Source organism: Phoenix dactylifera, chromosome 13 (assembly GCF_051530095.1).
Source record: "Phoenix dactylifera cultivar Ajwa chromosome 13, Ajwa_hap1_PhDact_Kaust_v1.1, whole genome shotgun sequence".
Taxonomy (NCBI): domain Eukaryota; kingdom Viridiplantae; phylum Streptophyta; class Magnoliopsida; order Arecales; family Arecaceae; genus Phoenix; species Phoenix dactylifera.
The window spans coordinates 124,727-146,751 of record NC_143202.1 but is presented as its reverse complement, the minus strand read 5'-3'; the positions used below and the strand labels follow the sequence as shown (position 1 = coordinate 146,751).

At 44.9% G+C, this 22,025-nt stretch overlaps 2 protein-coding genes across 2 annotated transcripts in view; one reads left to right on the top strand and one right to left on the bottom strand.

The window, feature by feature from the left end:
* Positions 1-2,305: 2,305 nt before the first annotated feature.
* On the top strand, positions 2,306-4,554 carry LOC148700159 (uncharacterized). The gene is made up of 2 exons (XM_088710111.2): positions 2,306-3,127; positions 4,126-4,554. The coding sequence occupies exons 1-2, from the start codon at positions 2,306-2,308 to the stop codon at positions 4,552-4,554; spliced, it is 1,251 nt and encodes a 416-aa protein (XP_088566237.2).
* Positions 4,555-14,286: 9,732 nt separating this feature from the next.
* LOC103722289 (chloroplastic import inner membrane translocase subunit HP30-2-like) overlaps positions 14,287-22,025 on the bottom strand; it is a 28,819-nt gene continuing 21,080 nt past the window's right edge. Inside the window, exons 3-6 of the mRNA XM_008812787.6 lie at positions 16,975-17,101; positions 14,776-14,924; positions 14,610-14,672; positions 14,287-14,516 (exon numbers count right to left, since the gene is read on the bottom strand). Coding sequence (XP_008811009.2) covers positions 14,483-14,516; positions 14,610-14,672; positions 14,776-14,924; positions 16,975-17,101 — 373 coding nt within the window. The 3' untranslated portion in view covers positions 14,287-14,482. The remainder of the gene's footprint in view (positions 14,517-14,609; positions 14,673-14,775; positions 14,925-16,974; positions 17,102-22,025) is intronic.

Genomic DNA, 22,025 nt, shown 5'->3' with positions numbered 1-22,025 from the left:
CAAAAGGAGGGGGAATCTCTCAGGGAGTATCTCGACGCTTCACCACCACAACTTGGGAGGTCCGCGAGCTCGACCAGTCGATAGCCATGTCGGCACTAAAGACTAGGGCTCGCTCCTACAGATTCCTCTTCTCAATCGAAAAGAGCTTTCCCGCCGACTTCACCAAAATGCTGGTTCGAGCTCGGAAGTATGCAAAGGCCGAGGAAGCCATCACCTCTAGGCGGGGTGCGACCGAGCAGGTTCAAAGAAGCAGAAGAAGCGCTGCGAGGAGCGCGGCCGTCAGAGAAGCCGATCTCCCCACCAAGAGAAGAATCTTCCTCGGCTGAGGAGTCCATCCCGACAGTGGGGATAGCTTCGACCAAGATCTCCACTTCGACCGAGGTCCCCGCCGCAGCCTCGAATGCATTCGGGGAGGTACGAGAACTACACATCCATCAACGCACCCCAGACCGAGATTCTAATGGAGATTGAAGGTCGGGACTTTTTCCGACCTCCGCCTCCGATGCGGGATGTAGGAGTCCCGTACAACCCTAGAAAGTATTGCCGCTTCCACCGGAACCACGGCCACGACACGGAGGATTGTTTCCAGCTCCGAGACGAGATCGAGGCGCTTATCCGCCGCGGGGTACTCAATCGGTTTGTGAGGAACCGACGTGAGGAAAGGATGCCAGTGGAAAATGCCGTGCCGCCCGGAAATCCAAATGACAATAGGCCCATCGCCGGCACCATCAATGTCATTGGAGGAGGAAACTCGGCTGAAGGGTCAACCGAGGAAAGGACCCCTCTGAAGCGCTCACGCACTTCTGAAGCCATCTCGTTCTCGGAGGGGGACTTAGGAGGAGTTGAGACTCCTTACGATGACGCTGTGGTCATCTCCATGATTGTAAACAAGTTTCATGTAAAACGGGTCTTAGTTGATAATGAAAGCTCGGCAAATATTTTGTATTACCATGCCTACTAAAAAATGGGATTAACGGAAAGCCAGCTTCGAAAAATAAATGCCCCGTTGGTCGGATTCACCGGGGACTCGGTCCCGATTGAGGGTGAGGTTAGCCTTCTAGTCACGATTGGTCTCGCCCCACGAGAAAGTACTGTGAGGACGGACTTCCTCGTGGTCCGCCTGCCTTCAGCCTACAACGCTATCCTCGGACGACCAGGGCTAAATGCCCTCCGAGCTATAGTCTCGATCTACCACCTGCTCCTGCAGTTTCCTACCGACCAAGGAGTAGGCGAAGTCCGCGGAGATCAGATGGTGGCCAAGCGGTGCTACATGGCGACCTACAAAGCAAAGCGATCGACCGAAGCAGTAAGCCAGCAGGAGCTACCGGCCGAGGCGCCAACTCAAGCAATGGACTGCACGCTGCCCATTGAAACCTTGGACGTGCGGAACAACCTCTGGAGGAAACAGGTAGAGCCCGGTGAGCTTCTTACCCAAATCCCTTTACGAGAAAATTGTCCAGAGCTAACCGTGCAGGTCGGCCCCGGCTTGAGTTCTTGCGAAAGGGAGTGTCTGATCGAATTTCTTCGGGCTAACATGGATGTCTTTGCCTGGTCGCCCGCCGACATGCCGGGAATCGACCCCGAGATCATGGTTCACCGACTTCAGGTGAAACCGACCTGCAGACCCGTGAGGCAAAAGAAGCGAGGCTCCACCATGGAACGACAGCGAGCGGCTGACGAGGAAGTGGACAGACTCCTCGAGGCTGGCTTCATCCGAAAGGTCTCCTATCCAGACTAGCTCGCCAACGTGGTCCTCGTGAAGAAAGCCAACGAAAAATGGCGCATGTGCGTGGACTACATCGACTTGAACAAGGCCTGCCCAAAGGACAGTTTCTTCCTCCCCAGCATCGACCAGCTCATCGACTCTACTTCGGGACATCAGCTGCTAACCTTCATGGACGCCTTCTCGGGATATAATCAGATCCGAATGGCACCTGAAGATGAGGAGAAGATGACTTTCATCACCGACAAGGGCACTTATTGTTACAAGGTGATGCCATTCGGGTTGAAGAATGCATGAGCTACATACCAAAGGCTGGTCAGCCAAATCTTCAAAGACCAGATAGGCCAAAATATGGAGATCTATGTGGATGACATGCTGGTGAAAAGCCGGACAGCAGAGCACCATGTGGCTGACCTCAACGAAGCCTTCTCCAAGCTTAGGAAGTACCAAATGAAGCTCAATCCTGCAAAGTGCGCGTTCGGAGTCACCTCGGGCAAATTTCTGGGCTTCGTGGTAACCCAGTGCGGAGTTGAAGCCAATCCCGAGAAGATTCGAGCGCTGCAAGACATGGTGTCACCGAAGATGGTCAAGGAGGTACAGCGACTTACTGGGCGGGTCGCAGCTCTGGGGAGATTTGTCTCTAGGTCGGCCGAGCGGTGCCTCCCATTCTTCAAAATCCTGAAGCGACCGAAAGATTTCTTATGGTCGGAGGAATGCCAGCGAGCTTTTGAGGAGCTCAGGCGCCTTCTTGCCTCCCCTCCACTACTCACCAAACCTCAGCAAGGCGAAGATCTTTACTTGTACCTGGCCATCTTCCCGGTTGTAGTAAGCTCAATCCTAGTCCGGGAAGAGGACAGGCTCCAAAGGCCTATCTACTATACCAGCCGGGTCCTTAGGGATGCTGAGACCCAATATTCTAAATTGGAGAAAACAATCTTCGCCTTGATCACTTCAGCTCGGAGACTCTGGCCCTACTTTCAGGCCCACACTGTGACCGTACTGACTGACCAGCCTATCAAGCAAATCTTGCAGAGGTCGAACTGCACCGGAAGGATTGCCAAATGGGCAGTCGAGCTCGGAGAGTTCGACCTCGAATACCGTCCATGGCCGGCAATCAAAGCCCAGACGCTCGCCGATTTCATTGTGGAGTGCACTTTGCCGGACGACCCCGAGCACCCACTCATGCCAACAAAGAAAACCCCGGGGCAGCTATGGGTCCTATATGTGGACGGCTCCTCGACCTCGGGGGGTAGCAGGGCCGGTCTTATCCTTACAAGCCCAGATGGGATGGTGGCAGAGCAGGCCCTACGTCTCGAGTTTCCAGTTTCGAACAATGAGGCGGAGTATGAGGCGCTCATTGCTGGGCTCAAATTGGCGAAGGAGCTAAAAGTCGGGAACCTGAAGGTCTTCAGTGACTTCCAACTGGTCGTGAGCCAGATTTTGGAAGATTTTGAAGCAAAGGAGCCGTCGATGCAGAAATATCTCCAAAAGGTGCGAGACCTCACATCCGCCCTAGGCTCCCTCAGCATTCACCATATCCCCAGAACGGAAAATCTCAGAGTGGATCAACTGTCGAAGCTGGCGACCTTCCGCATGAGCGAGCTCCCCAAGGCGACGGCGCTTGAATATCTCCAAACACCCAGCACAGAAGAGCTTGAGCCGGCCATGTGCATAGACACCGAGCCGAGCTAGATGGACGAGCTCGTCAACTACTTACAAAGTGAAGCCCTCCCCAATGATGAGCTTGAGGCTCGCCGAATCAGGCGTCTAGCCTTCCGATTCATATTGTATGAAAGCAAGCTCTACCAGAAATCCTTCACCTCTCTTCTCCTCAGATGCCTCCGTCCGTCGGAAGCGGACTATGCTATGCGAGAGGTCCATGAAGGGATATGCGAGAACCATCTGGAAGACCGAGCACTGGCTCATAAAATCTTGCGCCAAGGGTACTTTTGGCCCACTCTCCAAAAGGATGCAACGGATTTTGTCTGAAGGTGCGATCGATGCCAGCGGAACGCCAATATCCAGCACCGACCCTCGGCCCCGCTGACCTCGATTATTGCCCCCTAGCCATTCGCCCAATGGGGGATGATATCCTGGGACCCTTTGCCCTGGCAACCGGACAGAAAAAATTTTTGGTTGTCTCCATCGACTACTTTACTAAGTGGGTTGAAGCTGAACCGGTAGTCCGGATCACCGAGCAGAAAATGCGGAACTTCGTGTGAAAGTCGATCATCTGTAGATTTGGACTCCCCCGCATCCTCATATCCGACAACGGCCGCCAGTTCGACAACATTTGTTTCAGAAAATTCTACTCCGAGCTCGGTATCGACCACCGCTTCACCTCGGTCGTCCATCCGCAAACAAATGGAGAAACCAAGGTAACAAATCGCACCATTTTGCAGGAGCTCAAAGCAAGGCTCGATCGATCCAAGGGACAGTGGGTCGAGGACTTGTACAACATTCTCTGGGCCTACCGGACTACGTTCCGGCTACCCACTGGCGAAACCTCCGTTAACCTGACATACGGGACAAAGGCAGTTATCCCCTTGGAAATTGGTCTCCCCTCCTCGAGGGTGGAGCATTACGACGCCGACTCCAATTTTTCTCAGCTCAGGAACAATCTGGACCTCATTGAAGAAACAAGAGAGGTCGCCCGAGTCCGCATGGCAAGATACCAGCAGACAACGGCCCAGTACTACAATTCCAAAGTTAAGCCCAAGCTTTTCAAAGTGGAAGATCTCATCCTCAGAAGAGCTGAAGCCTCTCAGCCAACCGAGCAGGGGAAGCTAGCCCCCAACTGGGAAGGACCCTACCGGATCGTACGAGACTAGCGGCCCGGAGCATACAAGATGGAATCTCTCGAAGGAATCCTCATCCCACGAAGCTGGAATTTCGAGAATCTACGGATGTATTACCAGTAAAATCCTAAGGGGTCCCTGGTGATCGGGAACATGGGTCCCATTTCCTCCTTACAATAATTCATCTACGGTTCTCCTTTGATCATGTTATGTTTCTCCTAATATTGGGGCATTTGTGATCCTCAGATTTTCCAACTCAGCTCGGATGCCCGACTCAACTCGGATCCCTGACTAAGGTCGGGATGCCTCGTGTGTCGACTGTAGAGTCCCAAACTCTCTCAACCTCGAGAAGCATCACAGATCGACGGTGCGTTCCCAGACCCCTCGACCTTGCGCACGATCCCTCGACTAAGGTCAAGATGCCCCGCTGAGTCGATAGTGAGCCCAAGCTCCCTCGGCCTCAGAAAGACGGGATAGCACCTTCGCAGCCCTCCGTGGCGCTCGACATTAACGACGGGGTAGTACCTTCGCGATCCCCCGCGACCAAGGTCGGGATGCCCCGTGTGTCGACTGTAGAGTCCAAAACTCACTCGACCTCGGGAAGCGTCGCAGGTCGATAGTGCGTTCCCAGATCCCTTGACCTTGCGCATGATCCCTCGACCAAAGTCGGGATGCCCCATGTGTCGACCGTCGAGTCCCAATCTCCCTCGACCTCGGAAAGCGTCACTAGGTCGACAGCGAGCCCAACCTCCCTTGACCTCGTGCTCGATATCTCGACCAAGGTTGGGATGCCCCGTGTGTCGACCGTAGAGTCCCAAACTTCCTCGACCTCGGAAAGACAGTATAGTACCTTCGCGGCCCTCCGTGACATTTGACAACGACAGTAGGATAACACCTACGCAGATCCTCGACGACAGCGATGTCTCCCAGCATACCGGTGCTCCTGAAGCGGATCCCAGGCTAAAAAATGCCTCTGAAAGCTGACCGAGGAACGAAACGGCTTGCTTCGACATGGGGCGCCCGATATCGAAAGTGCAAGAGGTACATCCCACTTAGCGCTTGCTCCATTACATCTATTTGCTTTTGAATCGCTGGCGAGACCCCGATCAAGCTCGGGATTTTCTCCGACCAAGGTCGGGATGCCCTTCTGAATCGACCCAAGGCCGGGGTCCCATCGACCCCGTGCATACTTTCCTTATTTATGATCTCCATTTCAGCCCATACAAATCCCTCTAATGAGGGCTCGGCCAAACCCAAACACCGAAAAGTCGACGTCCATTTGTAACGATGACCTCGACCTCTGATACTCTGGTCGAGCTCGGGAGTGCCAGGGAACCCACCATATATTTTTATTCCACTTGTCAGCACCTCAACTGAGCTCGAGGCTAACTACCGCAAAGGCCCCAACAGCAACTTAACTTTGATTCACGGTCTCCTCAGAGACCGGCCCCAGCACTCTTCACGAACCTACATCCGAAAAAGCAGAACTCAAAAACTTGGCCGAATACTCCAGAAGATGAATCTGAAAGCCTAGCAAAACTCCTTTTGGGGTCCGAGGCCCGAGCTCGATGCCTTAGAAATTCGGGAGCCAGGCTCAAGGGCTTGGCGAACTTCGAATCCAAGCTCGAAGACTTAGTGAATCCTCCTAAGGCTTGAGCCCGGCGTCTAAAAGTTCTTTATCGGACCTAAGCTCAATGGTTTGGCAAACATAATCCGAACCTAAGTCCATGAGTTTAGCCGAGCTCCAGCACTTAGAGGAATTCGCCAGGAGGAAATCAACTCGAACGATTAAAGTAAAGGCCCATCCGTTACGCAAAGAAGAGAAAAGTAGACACGAATTCATAAAGAAAGTTCTTTCATTTATAAAAGTCCGAAGGTTGAAATACAAAATCAAAGATCGGCCATACAACAAGTTTGAAGGCCGACCTCACTTACAAAAAGGAAAACAAAAAGAAAAAGCTAAGCCTTAGGGAGCGGCAGCTTCACCAGTGTCACCCTCAGGGTCATCTATAGCGATAACCTGAGGGCCTTCGGCGGGCGCTGGCTCCGAACCCTTCGCGGCAGCCTCAGCCGGGGCCTCACCAGTGGCCTCGGGAGCCTCCTCGGCAACCTCCCCAGGAGGAGCCTCCGACGTCGCCTGATCGGGCATACTAGCTTCGATCTTGGCGAGCTCCTTCTCGGCCGCAATGATTGCAGGGACGTCGGCCTCGGTCTCAACACCTATCCCCATCCTCGAATGGATCCCCGAAAGGTCGAGCTGGGGGCAGTATCGAGCCATCTGCCTTCGAAAATTCTCGAAGCCCCGGAGGAACCAGTCCACGGTTTCCTCCTCCAGCATGTCGCGGAACTCTTCCGACTTCTTGAAGAGCTCCACGGCATTCTCAGCTCGCTCGAGTGCCTTCTTCTCTCGGGCCTCGAGCTGCTCGACCTTTAGGCGGAGAACCCCGCCCTCGTACTTATGGCCGGCAGCTTCAGAGCGGGCCGCGGCAAGACGTGCCTCGGAGGCGCGCAGCGCTGATCTCGTCAAAGAGTGCGCGGCCCTCTCCTCTTCAAGTTCGTCGACAATAGCTTGCCGACCCGCCTCAGTGGCCTCCCTCCGTGCTACGGCTTCCGCCAGCACGGCCTCCGACTCCGCAAGCCTCTTCTCGGCTGACTCCAGTTGTTTTTGGAATCGCCGAGACTCGTTCTGGCATTCCGAGGCAATGAATACCAGAGTGTCTACTTCATGAATATGCTGCAGGAAAAATAACAATAAGTAAGGATAAAGGAAATACCGACGACTAAAGATAAAATAAGAAGGCAGCTTACCCGAGCAGTGTTGCAGTACGTCTGATCGACAATTTCTTCGAGGCCGAGGGCTCCGAACTCGGCCCGGTCAGCCGGGAGCATCACGCGGCGAAATACGGCGCGCGCAACATCACTGTTCCGGAAGGCCGAGCTGCCCTCCGAGATCGGGGACTTCGGGTCGGCCGATCTCCTTTCAGAGCGTCCTCTGGCCCCTGAAGAACTCGGCCCGCCCGAGCTCATGGTAACGGGACGGGACGCGCCCGGAACCCCGAGGCCCCTGCTCGGCTCGGGCCCCAAGCACCGCAGACGGATAACTGGCCGGCCCGCCTGCTGGGGAATGGGAGCGGGGCAGGTCGAAGAAGCCGAGCCCGACGCTCCCCCGGAGCCCGAGCTTGTCACTCGGTAACTGGAGCTCTCCCCCGGGAAGACCCCGAAGCTCCGGCCCCCGAGCCCCTCGCCTCAGTAGGCGCAGAAGTAGCAGCCAGCCTAGCCTTCTTCTGGGGCTTGGGGAGAGCCCCGCCGGCCTCGGCCGACCTTCTCTTCAGTCGGGCGAAGAGGGATGCATTACTGGTCGGCATGTGGGGAATATCTGAAACAAAGAAAGAAAGAAATTTTGCCAAGTATCGAACTAACATCAAGAGAACAAAGGAAAGAAACAGATAAGGCAAAAACTGAAAAATGAAGGAGCAGTACAACTGCCCTTACCCTCGGGGTGCGCCGAGCTCAGGCCGACGTTCACCAGAGCTTCCTCGGTCAGAAACTCGGTCAGAAGGATGTCCCTCCCGAGACCCCGCAGAGCATCAAAAGCCCTCTGCTCGTCCACCAAAAGACCACTGAGCCTATTCAGGGCCTTCACCCTGGGACGCCCCCACCTCGGATCGAACCCCCACGAGAGCTCAGAAGAAAAAAAGAAAAATCTCCCCTTCCACTCGTGAATCAAGGAAGGGGCACTACGGAAGAGCGACATACCGCTCCTCCAGGTGAAGTACAACCATTCTACATTCGCCGGGTTCGTCTTTAACATGAAGCATCGGCGGAAGACACTCACCGAGGTCGGAATCCCATGCGCAAGGCAGAGGGATGCGAACCCGACAATGGTCCTCCATGAGTTTGGAGTGAGCTGTGCCGGGACAAGTTGGTACACCACCAGCAAGTCATTCACGAACTCATGAAGGGGGAACCGCAGGCCGGCCCAGAGCGCATCGATGTACACCCCGATCCGACCTGGCGGAGGTCTAGTTACCCGGTCTTCCGACCCTGCGAGTTCGAGACGAAACCCGGATCGGAAGAAGAACCGGGAACGGACCAGTTCTAGTTCCTCCTCGGTCAAAGTAGACCCAACCTCATCGGGACCAAGACCCATCTCAAAAGAAAAAGAGGGGGAATGAAGGAAAAAGCGAGAAACGAAAACGAAGAAGGGGAAGAAAAGAGGTATTTAAAGAAAAGAAAAGAACTTCCGAGCCAATGCGGGAAAACGACCTACTATGGGGTCACCGGAAACCGCCTCTGAACACTGCCGGAAATCGCCTCTGAATGCCGTCGGGAAAGCTCGGCCGCAACCAGAAGAAAAAGGAAGGACGACAGCAATAGCAAACAAGCGAGACCTTTTTAGGGCGAAATCGGAGGTTTATATAGACCCTCCCGACGGCCCAGATCGGCAGGGCTAAAACCCGCCTCCCGTCCGGATTGTGCCACATGTCGGCCCCGAACAAAGCAGCGCATTTATTCTGGACGGCGCCTTGAATACGGAATCAAGGCGCCGTCCCGTCGGATTTCGGAGCCCCATCATGAGCCCACTACATGAAACGACCTCGAAGGACGAAAGGGCGTCGCCTCCTCTCCCCTCATTAAAAGCACCCCGAAGCGCGCGGAGCGCCGGCATAATTTAAGCCTCCCTAACCCCCACCACTGCAATAAAAGCAATTACTTCCCATGTCCCAGCTCACGAGCAGCTCGGACTCGGAAGTCGGGGGGTAGTGTTGAGGAAAATACGAGTCCCCCCAAAATACTTGATTGGAAGCACCCGACCTCGGACGACCGACCTGGCACCCGACCTCGGACGACCGACCTGGCGCCCAACCAGGCGTCCAACCCTGGAACTCTCAACCTCGGAACGTCCGGCCTAGAAAGCACCCGATCTCGGAAGGCATCCAATCCCAGAAGTCGGACCTCACCGACTGCTCGCTGCGGTCAAATCCTCCTACGGCCCGACTTGGGACCACGCCTTGAGCGGCTTACTCAACAATTAATGCGCATGGTCTCTGCAGACCTCCGGCTTACTCAACAATTAATGCGCATGGTCTCTGCAGACCTCCGGCTTACTCAACAATTAATGCGCATGGCTTCTGCTGTCTGCGGATCTCCAGTCCTCCACGGCAAGTCAGCTCGGCTGCGTTCAGTCAGCTGTGACAACTCCCTGATTCCGACCTCATCCTCTACGGCAAGGCATTAATTCACATGATTGTACACCAATTCATGCGACGTGCTCAGTCGTACGGCAACCTGGTCCCGTCGCATCACAGGTAACCCAGCACCTCTCTATAAAAGGAGAACCCCTCTACCTTAAAGGGGGCTGGACGCTAAAACTCTGGACATATTGCTCCTACTTATATCTCCCCCCTCTGACTTGAGCATCGGAGGGCCGGCGCCGGAAACCCCGGCCATCGGCTTGTTGCAGGTCTACCGAAGGACGCCGCTCGCCGACCGACCGCCTCCTCCTGTCGATCCAGCACCGGAGCTCCTCCTTCTCAGCCGATCGTCGCCCTCGGGTCCAATTTCCAGCAACACCATCCATGGTCGGATCCTGGAGAAAGACGCCGCCGCGCCAGCACTCTCCTCCATTGGTGCAACTCCTTCCCGTAGTTCACAGGCCAGTCAAACCCACCAGATTGTAGTGATCCAACCTAAGTTGAAGCCAACTGAAGTGCACGACGGTTGCAACCGCGCCCGATACACGAGCAAACGATTCTAGTCACCTTCTCCACGACAGGTGATAGGTCTCTACTTTTCTTAGGCTTATTCATTTAATTATGTTCTAGTTCTCTTGCATGATAGCCCTATTCTTACAAACTTACATTACTGTCAACATTCAGAACATTGAACTTTTCACTTCCAAACCCGTCCTATTACCCATTAAATCTTGATATTAAATTAGTACATCCTAGTAACAGGACGTTTCTCGACATTCTTCGATTATATTACTTTATGATTAGAACCACCATACTACGTAATTGCAACCTAATTTCTAAACTTGATTAATCTCATACTTGAACTCCAAAATAACCGAAGTAAAAAATCAACAATATTTAAATTTGAAGTTATTTTGTGAAAGCTTGTTGATCTCTGAATTCATAGTAGGTTGCATTGGTAGGTTGTCTTACATCATATTTACTAGAGTTTCATTAGTGACATTGCATTTCACGTCATCATCTAGTGCTGTCATTGCATGCAACCCGTAGTAGTAGGGAGTACCATTTCAATCAACCTAGAACCCCCATAGTTGCCATGAATTCTGACATTTTGAGGTCTCTCATGGAATAGTTCGCTGCCAAAAGAGATGTTTGAGCAGCAGAATCGTTCTATAAGGCAAAGTGCTATGAAGTTACTTATGTCTACTAAGATGCTCGAAGGAACACCGGTTCATGATCATGTCACGAAGATGATAGGATACATTAATGAATTGAAATTTCTTGGATCTGTGATGGAGAATGAAACTAAGGTAGATGCCATTGTATCCTCAGTATCTGAATCGTTCAATCAGTTTGTATTAAATTTCAATATGAACAATTTGGTGGTGAGTCTTCCAGAACTATGCAATATGTTATAACGTACGGAAGATTCGATAAAACAAAACAAACCAATTATTATGGTATCTGAAAGAGGATTGTCCTCTAGAAAAGACACTTTAAGAAAGTTCGAGATGAAAATAGGAAGCGAGCAAAGAAGGACAAATCAAATGATGCTTGCCATCATTATGGTAAACATAATCATTGGAAGAGAAATTGTTTTCAATACCTTGCTTCACTCAAAAATAAGTCTTCTAAAGGTATGATTGATACTCACATTACTGAAACCAATATGTTGGTTAATTCTTCTGACTCTTGGTGTTTTGACTCTGGAGCAACTTCTCATATTTGCAATACAATGCAAGAGTTTTAGAAAAACAAAAAGCTGAATAAAGGAGAAGTATCACTACTTATGGGAATCGATGCAAATGTTGCAGTAGTTTCTATTGGAGTGTTTAATTTAGTGTTACATGGAGGAGCTATTTTATCACTAAAAGATTATCTTTATGTGCCACAAATTAGAAGAAATTTGATTTATGTTTCAAAGTTACAAGAATGTGGTTATTCTATTTTGTTTGGAACAAAAGTTACTGTTAAATTAAATAATAAATTTATGGCTAGTGGTTTTCTACAGAATAGTCTTTATTTTATTAGTTCTTCTAGTGATAATTTAACATTTGATGAGAATGTTGCTGTGAACAAAAAAAAAACAAAGAAAAAGTGAAAATATGATTCCTACATATTTGTGGCACTTACGGTTGGGTCATGTTAATGTAGATCGGATTAATAGATTGATGAAGAATGGTCCTTTGGTTTTTCTTAAAATGGAATCTTATCCAATTTGTAAATCTTGTCCGCAAAGAAAAAATGACTAAATTACCTTTTAAAGAAAAAGGTGAAAGAGCCACATATTTTTTAGAACTCATACATATAGATGTATGTGGGCCTATAAACCAAGAGGTGAATTTATATATTTTATAATATTTACTGATGTTTTTTCTAGATATAGATATGTCTATCTTATGTAACATAAATTGGAATCCTTTAAAAAATTTAAAGAATTTCCAAATGAAGTTGAAAAACAGAAGAAAAAAGTATTAAATCTCTTCGATCCGATTGAGGAGGAGAATACTTATCCAATGAGTTTCAGAACTATCTAAAAGAATATGGGATCACATCTCAACTTACCCCTCCTGAAACACCACAATATAATGGTATTTCAGAAAAAAGAAATCGTAGTTTATTAGATATAGTACGTTCAATGATGAGTATGTTAGATCTTTCTATATCTTTTTAGAGTTATGCATTACAAACTGCAAAAGACTCTATATGAATTATGGACAAATAAAAAACCAAGTGCAAGACACTTAAAAATTTGGGTTGTCTTACTCATGCCAGGAAACAAAGTATGATAAGTTAGAATCACAAACAGATAATTCCTAAGAAGGAGACATCAGTAATTTCATCATCTACTGCATTCTATAAGGTCATAGCTACCATCAGATGCTTATTCCTCCTTATTGGGCACACCATGTATATCACTCTGCCAAAATCTAGTACCTTACACATTTGTTAACGGTGTGACACCCTCTCTCGCCCGTGACCACCTTGAAGTTCTTTTATTGGTATGTAAAGTAGCTATCAAATTCCTGTAAGAGCTGTTTCTCTGATTTACCATCAATCTGGCATGTGCAACCGCATGTTTACAAGAGTAATATCTCTCACCAAAAAGAAAAAGAAAAAGAAAAAGAGTAATATCAAAAATTTTATTACAATTGATTAGATATTATATTTTACTTTTTATTCTCGATTGAAATAGACGGACCAATGGTAAAAATAAATTTTAAAATACAAAATCAAGCACCTAAATATGATTGAAGAGCATAAACTAAAATTTCATAACACAAAATAAAATAAAATAAAATAAGAAGATATATGAAAGAAAGATAAAAATGGATCAACAGCAAAAAATTAAATATTCAAAATATAAAATTGAACAAAAATAAAACAAACTTTAAAATAGAAATTCATTAAGAACTGATAATAAAAAGCAAACATCCAAATAGGAAGAAAATTGAAAAATATATACAAAATTTGAATGAGATACAAATTCATGTAGACTAAAGACTAACAAAATTTGAGATACAATGTGAAGAATTTAAAATAGAAAAATAAGTTAAACAGAACAGAATAAAATAAGTAAAATATTAAGTAATTGATGTAATAATATAGATAAATTAAAAAAATCATATATTAGCAAAAATTAAGAATGAATCAATTAGCAAATGGGGGTTGTTTGTGATCTTGTGGGAGAAAAGAGGGGAAAGTGGAGGCTTGAGAGAGGGAGGACGTTAGGATGGGGAAAGGAGGAGAAAAGGGGGAAGTAGGAATGGGGGATAGGGAGACGGAGATGAGGAAGAGGGAAAGAAAGGAGAGAGATGATATGACACAGCAAGAAGCGAGAGATAAAAAGAGAGTGGGAAGGGCTTATATTAGAGAGTGGAACAAGGATGCTTGGATTTGTAATCTTTTCGGTTGGGGTATAAGAAAGTGTCCAATCTAATATAAAATCTGATTATAAAAAAAAAGGCGAGAAAAAGCTCATATACATGATTAATATGCGAGACTAATTATATATTTTCTAAGAGGGCATTCTTGATAGGGGAAAAAATAATAGAATCAGAAAGGCATTTTTTTTTTAATTTCGAACTTTCATTTTTATAAATAGCGTATTTCATGGAGGTAAAAAAAGAAAACAACGGTACATTATTTTGTTACTTTTTTTTGGTTCGGCATGGAAAAACTAATAATAACTTAGAGAAACACAATAAGAAGAGTTGCCTCTCCTAAAGCACATCATTTATGGTGTACAACAACCAACCAAAGGTTCAGGCTTTGTTTTCTTTTTCTTTTTCCTATCTCTGTTTTGGTTACACAACCCTTCGTATTAGTAATAAGGATGGCATAAATCAGTCAAAATCATATGTGCACAAAGGTTTATGCTGCTTGACATACACAGAGGCAATATTGCTTAACCTTTGAAGCGACTTCCTCAATTCCAGTTATCAAGAATTACATACTTTAAACCTTTCATTTTTTGTTTAATTTTCCCTGGTTACCATATTAGTGCTCTTAAGAAACCACCAAGATGCCATTTTCACAAAACAAAAAGCAGGTGAAAATACTCAGATAAAAAAAAACAAAAGACAGACAACATGCAAAAAAGACACGACAAAAGTACATTTAACCATCTCTAGAAGTCCAATATCTTCAGAAAATTATCATAATAATGCTAATGACTTCGGCATTTGACAAGTGACAGACAGGAAACAAAAGGTAGCTCAGTTAACTGCCATGAAGATGCGGAAACTGTCGGATATGTAATTTGCCTATGACTTCACCTTCCTCACAAACTCCGGGTTCCTGCAAATATAGAACAGGCAGGAAAGATTCAGATGGAGAGAACAATATGTAACAATTTTAGAAATCTTGGAAGCTTCGAAGTGCTCTCACAACCTGTCAATGTGATCAAGAATGAGAAGCCTCGGTCCAGGAGGGATCTTAACATCTCTAAGAGCACTGGAGCAAATAAACAAGGGAGACCGACCGCTTAAGTTTTGTCTGGTAATTTGAAATATCAAGTGGGTATGCAGAAAGGTAGGAAGTCAGATCATCATCTTACCTATCTGTGAGAAGAGGCAAGGTACTATCCGTGAGCAGGCCTTTCTTGAAGTTCTTCTCATAGTTCTGGAGGCCAAGACTCGTCAACATGCTTCTTGCTCGAGAGTAATATACATCCTCAGCTGGTGGCTGCGAGAATTTCTGACCTAACTGCAAAAGTCTCAATGCAAATAAGAACTACACCGCAGAACCTATAGTACACTAATTATTGATGTCAACATTTCCACTTTGTGAAACTGCGAGCAGAAGGATAGAAATCACTGCATATCAATCTAGAAATATGAGATTGCAAAATGAGTTGGATAAGACAGATGAATGAATTTAAAGATCCCTAGAAAGTAAAAAAAACTATATTTTAGACACACAAAAATAATGTTTAAACAGATCAAACATTTATCAAACGAGAAATCTAGCAACAATCTTACATTAATAGGATGCCTAAGGATCAAGATTCACATCCTTCATCAAGTATGCATTTCCATGACATTGATCCTAGAAATGGAACCTGACTACAAATTTATCAAAGACTATATTCACAACCATAACCATCATGCCTCGTCCCAACTTTTTATAGTTGGCTTCATGAATCCTCATTTGATCTAATTAGGCTTATCTCTTATAGAGCTATGAACTTATCAACTTGATGAAGACCCTTAGTGACCTTGTGCCAAAGTTCTAGCAACGAGGGAGTCCACCATGAACCTTAACAAGATGTCTACGGCCATAAAATGAGGGAGTCCACCCAGGCAATAAGCTAGGTGTCCCATAAAAACAACAAGGACTAAATTCAGAAGATTTAAAATGTCTTTACATGAATGGGATCTTGGGGGACCTGAACTTTGAAAATTGCTTTCTTTTTGTATCTTATATTGCATTAGTCTCTTCAGTAGCCTCTAGTCCCCAACCTTATTATTAATGATGATAGGATTTCTTACACAATGGTTACACAATGGGTACCTCTCAAATGCATCGTTCACTTTAAGATTACCTCACGAGAATGTTGTCGAGCTTCATGGTGCAACTCCATAACTTATAGGTGAAAATCCTTCAGTTTTTCAGGTGTAATGCATAAGCATGTTACTTGTGTCACACCACATTTATCATCCTCCTTATTTTCCTTACTGATTCCTTTAAACATTTCTCTTTCTTTTAGTCTTCTCTTTATGCTATCTTTGTTTAAATCCTTTTAAACCCTCATCAAACCCCTTGTGAACAACATAAAACCCCTAACCATAATTTCTCAATCTTCACCATATCTTACTAAACACTTATCTCATGATTTACTTCTTGTTTTGAGCTTTTATAGTTCACTTAATCCAAATTTCGATCCAGCAGTAAATTTCCAGAAAGCATTGCTCTTTAAAATCCCATGTCAGACCTTGGTTACTAATTTGTTAACTCAAACATCCATATCCCAAATTCTAACCTTTGTGGTTCGAGCAATTGCATTTCTTAGGTTCAGCAGAATATATTCTAGAAAAATTGACACCCAGTACTCTGTTTGATTGCCGTTTTACATTTTGATATTATACAGTTAGCATTTTATGTTAAGTCCCTTATACAAAATTTAGGCCTGTTTTTACACACAGTTATGCCTATTTCATACACAAAATGACCATAGAAACCAAGAAGCGGGAATAAAATGCCCAATCAACAGGGCCCCAAGATTAAAATGCCAGTCAACCGAAGGGCTATGCATTCCCCCATACTTTAACCTTCAACATCCTCATGCCACACTAAATCAAAAGATCATATTTCCACTTCTCAACACTTACATCAAGTTCTTTATGCATTAAGATCTACATTATCTTCATTACCCTTTATTTCTCTACTAATTGTATCATCATCATTCTAATTGAAAAGAACATTCATCCATCAAAGCTTGAATACCAGAAGGCTAGGGAACAGCAAATATAGAACAAGTGCAAAAATCTATGATGGAGAAATGATTCTAAGAAAGGCAAATTATAAAAGAAATTGAACTCCCAATGTGAATGTTTTTCGAATGCATGATATGACAACCACTATCATGATAGCATGCTTATCAGAATTCAGTTATGGGAGTTCAGTAATGTTGAAAACTTTTGCATGTGAAACAAACAAGATAATATATTTCAATTTGGAAATATTGCTTTGGCATCAACTGAAATAGAAAACATGATGAGCTGCTTAAGGATTGTAAATGCCTTTGCCTGCTTACCTTGAAGAGGCCACCTTGAACAACTGCAAAAAAAAGTCCTGATGTGACTGCATTGGCTGCCTGATTTGGGCCCCCCATGCCACTGACCAATGAAAACAATGCTCCAGAACCAAAAGCTGCCACCATGCTGCAACAGAAGCTTTTTGAGTCCTGTGCTACATATCTCAATTAGAAAATATCAACTAACTCCTTTTCTATTAATATCATGATTCTATAATTATTAACATAACCAATAAGATCAATAACATATCTTTTTTAGAGAAAAACAACTATATGAGTGGTGTTTGTCATTTGTCTATATTTCCAGAGATATCATCCATCACGACAAGCATTACCAAATTTAATCTAACCACTCTTATGTTTTTTTAACAAACCTTTTGTTTCATTATACCATGCCTGTTACTTGTATGGGATAAACAAAGGTTAGCACTTCCAATATGGAATGAAGCTAAAACTTCATATTTCAATCAATTTTCATATTGTTACCGAAACACCCATCCATGCCTGTAGTGGTTTCTTAATAGCATCCACAACTTGCACACCAAACCTAAAGCTATTTTAAAAATTATCAGTTTAGTCACACAATTGTCCAAACTAGCTAAGCAATAGTATTACAACTGAAGTTTTTCTTCCTAAAGCTGACTGCAATTTAGTGAATAGCTGATGTTGAATTTGATATATTTTTGTGATAACAGTTATTTTGGCATCTCTGAATTCTGTTGAATTTAAATTTTCCCCTCGTTAAAATATCCAACTACTACTAATAATAAGTACCCCAACTTCTAAGGTTTTGAACGCTTATCTAGAAGATACTACAAAAGTAAATACTATGTTAAGTCTGATTACTATATTAAATTATGTAAAAGCTTACAATACTTGTTACTGTTTGCACCTCCAATATCATGTTTGACAAGTAACAAGATGTTGTTCAACAAAACTTGGAAAAGATACACCACTTGCAGCCTATGTATTAAAAACAATTGACATGACCACCTTGACCTTTGAACATCTGTGTCACGACCCCCGCCCCATTCCCGGCGGGCCGCCACGACGGTTCTAGGGTGCGGGTAGGCATAAGGCCACCAGCCACCACGTAGAACCCTACTACCTATCAATCATCAATAAATTCTGAAAAATTTTGGCACGATGCAGGCACAAAATGATCACCTTTCCTATGGTGACCTGTTAGGATTATCTCATTACATACAACAACACTACCTGTCAGAGCAGCAATCACATAACCTGTCACATAATGAACCTGGATAATATATATCAATACATCATCACAGGCATATAACTCATCTGTATAAAAATCTAGTTCCCATTCCATCCATGGTCAAACCCATATCCACAACAGGATCTATGACTGTAACTATACACTATATACAACAGAAGGTTTATAATACACTAAAAGGGTATAAACCTCTATTTATATTATACTATACTATGGAGCGGCACAGCTAGCAGGCAACCACTAATCCTGCTCCTCTCCATACAATACTTGCCCTGCAATCAAAAATATCAAACTGGGGAGTGAGTATATAAATACTCAGTGAGTGGAGTAGAAAGTACTATGCACATGAGACAAGATATAATCATGGCTCAAGGTGAAATCTCAAGAGCATATGAGCAGTCGTCAAGAACAGGGTACACATAACTCAACATAAGAAATAAGGAGTAAATCATCACAATCCCAATCAACTCATCTGGAGCATATATAGAATAATCAAATAAGTATGTATGATAACGTGAATATGCTCAACAGGTCATAGTACTGAATCATATAAATCAGGTGTCAATAGGCTGAATCATCAACAAGACAGCTATCGGAAGGTGGATTTTACGCCCCAGGCGAACCAGCAACAACTCTCCACTGTCACATGCATATGCAGGATAAGACACCATATCGATAATGTAAATGCTAGACAGTTGGCGGGAGGTGAGTTTTACGCCCCAGGCGAACCAGCAACAACTCCCCACTGTCACATGCACATGCAGGATAAGACACCATACTGATAATGTAAATGCTGGCCAGTATCCAGAACAGAAATCCATCTCACATCTATATACTAAACGGCACCTCGCGGGAATTCTACATCCGCGGAAAGCCATACTGCACCTCGTGGGGTCTTACTATGCCCGGTGGCAAGCAGAATATAAGTCATAGGACTGGCCGATCCTACGCCTAGGGACGTGTCCCCCCAGGAAGGGACTGGGCTCCGCCCACCCAGAAGGCTACTATATGCACACAGGCCGATGTTCAACCCCCATCGACTATAGGTGTCCTGCAGATACTGCCAAGCCATGCATAAATGCCATAATGCACACTCCCAATACTCTACTAAAAAGGAGCATAATCAAGACTACCACTCACTCGACTCCGACCCAATCATAAACTAACATCAGGGTTGGGAGTGAGGGGTCAAGGGTGTGCAATGCAACTCAATATACCACTGAAATGGGCTCTACAAATCTTTGAAATAGAGGAAATGAAATCAATTTACAAAAGAAATCATTTCACAATTCAGATCCAATTTAACTACTTATAAAAGAGTATAATCAAGACTACCACTCACAAGTCTTTGAAATAGATGAAATGAAATCAATTTACAAAAGAAATCATTTCACAATTTGGAACCAATTTGATTACTCATCAACCCCTCGTAATTCCTTTCAATGTTCCCTTAAATGCATGTACAGAATAATCAAGCATGGAGAACAAATATAAAGGAATCTACCACAACAATTAATCAATAAGCTCGGGTGGAATCAAGTCACACTTGGCAACATTCATAAAAATGAATAAGGAATGTGCTCATGGTGCAAAGTACAAACTCCCACTCACCTGCCAATTTAGCACAGCCCTGATACGCCTCTAGAACTTTATGGTAGGCAGTAGGGGACTTCCTCCTCTTGTTCCCTAGCTTCTTGCCCAACTGATACATGCATTTACAATACATTTAGTCTTGTATCAAGGGCCATAATCTACGTGCCAATCATAAATATAGGGAACTTTAATTGATTCAACTCCCCCTTTTTCTAAATCCTTTCCCTTTTCCCTTTATTCATATTAAATAAATCCTCAATTTACATGAATCATGATGCAAGAGTATCCCACACACACCTTGGGCCAATACTTTAGGATCAAGGTGTGCGAAAGGATCGAATCCCTTCTAATCCAAAATTTTACTAAATCTTGGGTTGACCCCAACTTTGAGAGTCGACCCTCCCCCGCTTGGATCGATCCCAGCTTACCCTGAGTCGACCCCAAGCACTGAGCCGAAAATCCCCATTCTCTGGGATTTTCTGAGAGAGTCGACCCTACCAGACTTGGGTCGACCCCACTCAGCCCTGAGTCGACTCCGGCTTACTTTGAGTCGACCCAACACCACCTTTTTCATCTTTTTTATCTCGGATGAACAGTAACCCGGACCGACAGTGGGTCACTTCATCCCGATTTTGATCCACTTTTCGAACTCCAATTTTTATGAAATTTATACCCAATGTTCTACACTCATAGGGGTTTCCAAAATGGTAACATGCATCCCCATCAGAGGCCGATTGACCCCTGAAATAATTCACCGAAGTTGGGATTTCGACACAGTTTTTCCGTAGTGCCGGAAAAATTTGTCGAAATCCGATTCTTCCTCTTTTAACACCCTCTACAACTGTCATCTACCCTTTCTATAGCATAAATTCTTTAAAATACTAGGTAGGGACGGGTATTTACCTTTTTCTTCTTGTGAAACTTGGGTCCTTGCGTAAAGAGGAAGGAGACCTACATTTTTTCCTTCAGCTGGAAGTGCAACCGGGATCCCTTTCCTCCTCGAATCCCCTTCCTCTTCTTCTTTCTTCTTCTTCTTCTCTTTTTCTTTTTTTTTCTTTCCTCTCTGTTTCACGCCTGAGACTCCCCCTCTCTGTCTCTCGGTTTCATTCCAAAAGCCACAGTAAACCCCCCTTTAAATCACATCAAAGCACAATTCACCCTTTGTTTAATATTATTAAATTTCCATTTTGCCCTTGCTACTTCGATATATCTGCAATTATGCCATTATCTTTTGATTCCTTCCAATTTTGCCCCTAACACTTCAACGCATCTACTATTATGCCATTAATTTTTGATTCCTTCCAATTTTACCCCTTATATCAATTTTAAAGGACTATTCTATCCCTTTTTTTATAAAAAAAAAATTTGGGGGTTATTACATCCTCCCCCCTTATATAAAATTCGTCCTCGAATTTAAAAGGGTAAATTATCTGATTACTCAAAGAGGTGAGGATATTTGCTCTTCATACTTTGCTCCGACTCCCAAGTGCATTCTTCAACATTGTGCCGGTGTCGTTGGACCTTTACCATACATATTTTCTTATTTCTTAGCTTCTTGATCTGAGTATCAAGGATAGCTACAGGAAGCTCTTCATAAGAAAGGTCTCCCTCTACTGTAACTTCCTGCACTGACAGCACATGGGATGGATTTGGCACATACGTCCGTAGCATAGATACATGAAATACTGAATGCACATGACTGAGGTTTGGAGGCAGTGCTAATCTGTAAGATACACCAACCTTGTCTAATATCTCAAAGGGGCCAATGTATCTAGGACTAAGCTTGCCTCTCTTTCCAAACCTCATTATTCCTTTCATAGGAGAGTTCTTTAGGAACACATGATTTTCCGTGCCAAACTGCACATCTCTCCTTCTGACATCTGCGTAGCTCTTCTGCCTACTAAACACTGTCCTCAACCTTTCTTGTATCACTAACACCTTTTCTGATCAGTGCATCTACCACAACATTAGCTTTTCTCGGATGTGAGTAGAGCAGCAATACTACCAGAAGTTTTTCAACTCGGTGTATCTACCTCAACATTAGCTTTTTCTGGAGAGTAGTGTATAGACAAGGCATGATTTTTATCAATTCCAATCATCTTTCCTGTCTCATATTGAGTAGCTTCTAGGTAAGAAGGTATTTTAAACTCTTATGATCAGTATACACCTTACAAGATTCATCAATACAGGGCCGAAGATATTTGTTCTGTATTGTTACCTTGTC